Raw genomic sequence first — 7,500 nt, 5'->3', positions numbered from 1 at the left:
AAGATCTTTTCTTTATTTTGGTTAATTGCTTTTTCGATTAATTGTGCAACATGTTAACATGTGATCTGTTGTGCGGTAGTTATGGAGATAAGGTAGATTATTGTTCTAGTAGTTCTGCTTCTGTTATAAAGGTGTAAAGGGGATTCTGGTCATCTCAGAATGTTTCTTCCAGGGTTTGTATCTTTATCTTTTGTTCTGAGTTCGGTTTAACTTCACTTTATGGGTGTTCAAAGTGATTGGTTCAAATATCCCTAGTTGGTTTTTCAAACCTTTCTGTCGGTTTGACCTGTCTAACCCTCTAACCCAACAGTGATCTCCTTGAGGACTTGGAGAACAGTCCCCATGCTGCAGCCATCGCTGAGTGTTTCCTAGAGCGGGTCAGTGAGTTTGGGGTTGGTGTGTGTGTGTTTGTGTGTGTGTGCATGTATGTATGTGGACTTTCGTATTATTGTATGTGTCGATATGTGTGTGTGTGTGGTTGTGTGTTTGGGTGAGAGGGAGTGCGTGTGTATATGAGAGGCCCTCTCTGCATCTAGCGGTAAAGACATCATCGCTCAGAGAAAGTAGGTCAGTGTACGATGAGGTCATACATGACTAACCTGGATTTTTTTATGATATGCATTATTATATATTATACATCTCATATATATTGTATGAATTATTAGAATATAGATAATATATTTGATATTAGATCAATAATATATCGTTTATAAAACATATTATATTATATACAATATTTCTTATAGTTATATGTGTATTATAATAATATAAATATGATATATATGATATGTTTTTTAATAAATAAATATGTGTATATATATATTATTTTTAAAATATATCTTGTATATATTATCTAATGTTTCATACACTGTCTCTACTATCAGTTCTAGCTCCATCTAATCAAGAGGTATATGTGTGTTTGTGTGTGTGTGTGTGTGTGTGTGCGTATGTGTATGTGTGTGTGTGTGTGTGTGTGTGTGTGTGTGTGTGTGTGTGTGTACGTGTGTTAGTGTGGGTTTGAGAGAGCTTTTGAAATTCTTTCCCATGTTTGTTTTCCATTTCTCTTCTCCCTCCTGCTGAGACAACCATTCTTGAGATATTCCGTGAACATATTTTTCTCACTCGCTCTCTCTCTCTTTTTTAGAGTGAATCGTTTAACATCTATACCTTGTACTGTATGAACTATCCCAAGTAAGTCCCACACACAGACACGCACACACAGACACACACAGACACACAAACAGACGCACACACACAGATACAGAAACTAACACAGACACACAGACACTCACACACACACAGACACAGACGCAGAAACACACACACACACACACACACACACACACACACACACACACACACACACACACACACGCACACACACACACACACACACACACACGCACACACACACAGACACACACAGAAACACAAACAGACGCACACACACAGACACAGACACAGAAAGACACACACACAGACACTCGCACACACACAAACACACAGACACAGACGCAGAAACACACACACACACACACACACACACACACACACACACACACACACACGCACACACACACACACACACACACACACACACACACACACACACACACACACACACAGGGCATGGCAGTGGGTTCAACGCCCCGCTCAACGCTCTTCCTCCCCAGCTCGATGGCGGTACTGAGGGAGTGTATGCAGGATGAGCGTCTCCTCGTCTTCTTCCAGGAGAGACAAGCCACCCTGAACCACTCGTTGCCGTTAGAGACCTACCTGCTCAAACCTGTCCAGAGGATCCTCAAGTACCACCTTTTACTACAGGTAAACATTCCTGTTACTATAGGTAAACATTTCTGTTAGTATCTGAAAATATAGGCAAACACACCTGTAACTACCTGATAGTACAGGTAAACACACCTGTTACTACCTGATAGTACAGGTAAACACACCTGTTACTACCTGATACTGCAGGTTAACACACCTGTTACTAACTGATAGTACAGGTAAACACACCTGTTACTACCTGATACTGCAGGTTAACACACCTGTTACTACCTGATACTGCAGGTAAACACACCTGTTACTACCTGATACTGCAGGTTAACACACCTGTTGCTACCTGATACTGCAGGTTAACACACCTGTTACTACCTGATACTACAGGTAAACACACCTGTTACTACCTGATACTACATGTAAGCACACCTGTTACTACCTGATAGTACAGGTAAACAAACCTGTTACTGCCTGATACTACAAGTAAATTCATCGGTTGCAACTTATGTTATACATATATTAAAGGAGCTGTCTAAACACTGGGACCATGGCGCCCAGGGCATTGAGGTTGTGGAGGACGCCATCGTTGCCATGACAGCCGTGGCGTGGTACATCAATGACATGAAGAGGAGGCAAGAACACGCTATCAGACTGCAGGTACACGCACACACACACACACACACACACACACACACACACACACACACACACACACACACACACACACACACACACACACACACACACACGCACGCACGCACGCACACACACACACACACACGCACGCACGCACGCACGCACACACACACACACACACACACACACACACACACCGTGGCTGACGTTGTATGGTGCCCTCCCCAGGAGGTCCAGGGTCTACTGGTGAACTGGGTGGGTCCTGAGCTGGGGGGCTTCGGGGAGCTGGTCCTGGAGGGCTGCTTCAGGGTGCTGAGGATGAGGAAGGAGAGAGCCTTTTTCCTCTTCAACAACATGCTGCTCATCACCAAGAAGAGGATGGACCGCTTCATCTACAGCACTCACATCTTCGTAAGGACCTATAATACACTATTACCACACCTATTACCTGTTAATCACTGTTAATAACTGTTAATTACAGGTAACTACACCTTCATCTACATCACGCACATCTTTGTAAGGAACTACAATACACTATTACTACTGCTACAACCTGTTAATAACTGTTAATAACAGGTTAATACGTCCTCATCTACAGCACGCACATCTTCGTAATGACCATAGAAACACTATTACTACAAATATGACTATTGTTGTGATCTGTTTATAAACTGTTGTTAACATTTCATGAACATGTAAAGTATACCTTCATCGATTATTAATCTATAAACTGTTGAACTGAATTTACGATTAATAGACCCTCAATGATGTATCTATAAACCGTCTAGTATATCGCTCTCCTTCTCTCCCTCTGTCACTTTACCCGTCCATATGTCTCTCTCTCTCTCTCTCTCTCTCTCTGCCTGCCTGCCCATCTGCCTGTCTGTCTGTTTGTCTGTCTGCCTCTCTGTCTCTCTCTCTGTTTGTCTGTCTGCTTCTCTCAGTGCTGTAACCTGTTGTTGGTGGAACATCTAAAGGATCCGCTGACTTTCAAAGTTTCAGACCAAACGATCGCTAAAGAACAACATACTGTACAGGTAATTAGAATATTCTATCACAATAATGGTGTGTTCCTTAATCCTCGAACGGCAGATTTCCGAGTCGAAAGTCGAAGATCTCCCAGCTTTCTTGCGGCATCTCACGAAGGCACGCCCCCTTTTTGTATTCATCTTTCGAAAATCGAGGAGAGTAGACAGAGAGCAGTGATGACGCCCTCAACAAAATGCCTTCGCCCATGAAGAGATTTTTTTTTTTTTTGTATTTGTACCACGTAGGTCATTTTAATGTCGAACCGTACCGTGACTCCACTGTACAGTATGGTACCGTGACTCCACCGTAGAGTACCGTACCGTGACTCCACTGTACAGTATCGTACCATGACTCCACTGTACAGTATCATACCGTGACTCCACCGTACAGTATGGTACCGTGACTCCACTGTACAGTATCATACCGTGACTCCACTGTACAGTATGGTACCGTGACTCCACTGTACAGTATCATACCGTGACTCCAACATACAGTATGGTACCGTGACTCCACTGTACAGTATCATACCATGACTCCACTGTACAGTCCCGTACCGTGACTCCACCGTACAGTATGGTACCGTGACTCCACTGTACAGTATCATACCGTGACTCCAACATACAGTATGGTACTGTGACTCCACTGTACAGTATCATACCGTGACTCCACCGTAGAGTACCGTACCGTGACTCCACCGTACAGTATCGTACCATGACTCCACTGTACAGTATCGTACCATGACTCCACTGTACAGTATCGTACCATGACTCCAACATACAGTATGGTACCGTGACTCCACTGTACAGTATCATACCATGACTCCACTGTACAGTACCGTACCATGACTCCACTGTACAGTACCGTACCATGACTCCACTGTACAGTATCGTACCGTGACTCCACTGTACAGTACCGTACCGTGACTCCACCGTACAGTAATGAACCGTGACTCCACCGTACAGTAATGAACCGTGACTCCACCGTACAGTATGGTACTGTGACTCCATCGTACAGTATGGTACCGTGACTCCATCGTACAGTAATGAACCGTGACTCCAACGTACAGTATGGTACCGTGACTCCATCGTACAGTAATGAACCGTGACTCCAACGTACAGTATGGTACTGTGACTCCAACGTACAGTATGGTACTGAACCATATCGTACTGAACCCTGACCCCAGCACACCTATTCATCCCAACAGTGAGTTTTGTTAACCGTTTCAACGCTGACATGCAGACTGTACATTACATACATACTGTATAGTACAGTATATATTTCATATACCCAACTGATTAATGTATTTCTAATTTCACAGTGCGTAAAGATTAGTGCAGCCTGTACAAAGGGTTAGAAGGTTACAGCATACATGTACTGTTTCAGCCCATATGGACTGAGAATTAATATATATATATATTCAAAGACAAGGTGTGTTGTTCCCTAAGACAAGGAACCTTGAGGAGAAGAGACTGTGGATCCACTACCTGAAAAGACTTATCATGGAGAACCATCCTACCTCCCTCCCTCACAAGGTAGGACCTCCTTCCTACTCTCTCCCTCCTCCTCTCTCCCTCCTCCTCTGTCCCTCCTCCTCTGTCCCTCCTCCTCCCACCCCCCTCCCTCCCAAGATAGGACCTACCTCCTCCTCTCTCCCTCCTCCTCCTCCCACCCCCCTCCCTCAGAAGGAAGGACCCGGGAGTGGAAGAAAAGGGGGGGAGGGGAGAAGGAGGAAGGAGGAAAGTAAAGTTGGATGAGTATTTCAAAGGTGTGAGTGGGATTAGCCGTTACAAGCCGTTTTGAAAACACACCTTGTGGCATGTCATGGAACCTTTAAAGGGTGGGTCTCTACTTTAAATGTTAGATATTTAGTAATTATATTTTGAATCCAACAGAAGTAGAGGTTGTTGTTGATATCATATAATAATTAGTCTTTCATTTGATATTATAAGAAAGGATATTAGGGTAATGCTGCCCTCTGCTGGTAGGAACTAAAAGTGTTGACCGTAGCTTCATAATCTTTCATTAGTTCATCTGTCAATAACTGTTGTTTCAGGCAAGGCAGGTCCTGGGAGACAACTTCTGTCAATGTAAGCCTCTAAATAAACACACAGACACACACACACACCCACACACACACCCACACACACACACACACCCACACACACACACACACACACACACACACACACACACACAGACACAGACACACAGACACACAGACACACACACACACACACACACACACACACACACACACACACACACACACACACACACACACACACACACACACCCGTGCAAAATCGGTGCAGTTAATCTAGTTTTGTTTAGTGTATTGCAGTGTATTGGTTCATTGTAGAGGCCCTTTTAAGGACGCTACCCCTTAGAACGCCGACAAGCACTGTTGCAATGTTTAGAACACTCAATTCACATTCACGCCCTTTTCATGTCCTTTGTTTTTGAAGTAATCCGAGATTTTCAAGGATGCATTGCTGGATCCTCAACGAGCCAAAAGGCCCACAATCCTTTGCGTTCACACGCTGCGCAGAGTATTTAAAAATTGTAGACATTACACAATTCTTTTCAGAAATATTTTGTGCCGTATTTCCTTTCATAGATTCATCATGTCAATGAAAAAAAATTAAGCTGAAAGACCTGTACGATTCCTTTCAAACGTTTTTGCAGTGTAATCATAGGCTATATTTTGCATTGATTGATTTGTTTTAATATGTATGTAGCTGGGGTTAAAAAAACTTCTGTCACCAATAACAATTTCAACAATTAAAATATTAAAATATTATAAAGACAGCAATGCTGCTATAATAAATTGCCTGCACTAGCTTTAAATACAATCAAATGAACGGTTAGTACATACAAAGATAATATTGTATACAACTTTATAAAAGAAAACTCATAATTTTATCGTTGATCAAGTTAATATATTAATAATATTGTACATACCTTTATTTAATGTCTTTACATTTCAGCTCCTCATTTTGACCAGGACACCCTGAAGAAGAGTCCTGCCACTCCACGATTGGACAATTCCCGAGGACATCATCGAGGCAGGCGCCAATCAGGTTGGTGGGTTGAGCTTGTCACCTGTTGGGGAGGACCTACCCACCAGGTTACAACCCCCCCCCCCCCCAAAAAATGTCTTCCTTTTAATCTTAAATGGTTTAACTGCCACCTATCTCTTTACCAGAGGAACAAGTCCAACAGGTCAAGCCTACTTTTATTTTTTTATTGAATAAATTGAAGAGGGGTGTAATTAAATCATGCAGCTATTCCACCTCCGGGGCGCCACAATGTATGCGTGAGTGGACATGTTCTCGCAAGATTAAAGATAAGAGATAAACCGTCTTCCAACATATACCATAGGAAAACATGTAGACCGAAATAAAATGACATGGACAATATACAGTTATGAAAAATCGACATATTTTTGTTCAGTGCTATGATAGCTGAGGGGACAAAACTTCTTTTAAAATGGGCTTTTCTCCAGTCTAGAACCCTATACCTGCGGCCATATGGGAGTAATATGAAGAATTGGTTAAGGGGGTGTTCATGGCTGCCGACTATTAAACGTGCTAGACGTGCTATAGCAAGTTCATTTGCTTTTCACAGTCACGTGGTGGTGAGTTTGTTTATCTTGGATGCTATGTGTGGGATTTGGAGGAGTCTGGTTTCGCTGGTGACAGTCAGCAGGGTGAAGAAGCAGGGAGAACAGTACATTAGGATGGGTTGGATGCTTTTGTAGAGGAGTAAGAGGAGGTGGGGGGCCACAGACAGTGATTTCAGTTTACGTATGACATAAAGCCTATGATGTGCACGTTTGTGTGTGGTTATGACATGTTTGTTGAAGTTGAGTTTGTTATCTATGGTGAGCCCTAGGTATTTGAAACTGTTGACTTTCATCTGTTCATCTGGTTGTCCTCTGATGAATGCGCAATTGAGTGTAGTAATGTGTGCGTGCGTATCAATGTGTGTATGGGTACAGTAATGTGTTTGTATGTTTGTGTAGAAATGTGTGTGTATAGTAATGTCTGTTTGTGT

General features: G+C 42.9%; 1 protein-coding gene across 1 annotated transcript in view; it reads left to right on the top strand.

The window, feature by feature from the left end:
• The window catches only part of plekhg2 (pleckstrin homology domain containing, family G (with RhoGef domain) member 2), a 29,960-nt gene that overhangs the window by 12,055 nt on the left and 10,405 nt on the right, over positions 1 to 7,500 (top strand). The window contains exons 5-13 of the mRNA XM_030380874.1: positions 311 to 377; positions 1,145 to 1,191; positions 1,674 to 1,824; positions 2,305 to 2,436; positions 2,644 to 2,826; positions 3,360 to 3,452; positions 4,890 to 4,976; positions 5,498 to 5,531; positions 6,432 to 6,524. Coding sequence (XP_030236734.1) covers positions 311 to 377; positions 1,145 to 1,191; positions 1,674 to 1,824; positions 2,305 to 2,436; positions 2,644 to 2,826; positions 3,360 to 3,452; positions 4,890 to 4,976; positions 5,498 to 5,531; positions 6,432 to 6,524 — 887 coding nt within the window. The remainder of the gene's footprint in view (positions 1 to 310; positions 378 to 1,144; positions 1,192 to 1,673; positions 1,825 to 2,304; positions 2,437 to 2,643; positions 2,827 to 3,359; positions 3,453 to 4,889; positions 4,977 to 5,497; positions 5,532 to 6,431; positions 6,525 to 7,500) is intronic.

The sequence above is a fragment of the Gadus morhua genome, chromosome 16 (assembly GCF_902167405.1).
Source record: "Gadus morhua chromosome 16, gadMor3.0, whole genome shotgun sequence".
Taxonomy (NCBI): Eukaryota; Metazoa; Chordata; class Actinopteri; order Gadiformes; family Gadidae; genus Gadus; species Gadus morhua.
The sequence above is the reverse complement of the archived record's forward strand: the minus strand, read 5'-3'. Positions and strand labels throughout refer to the sequence as shown.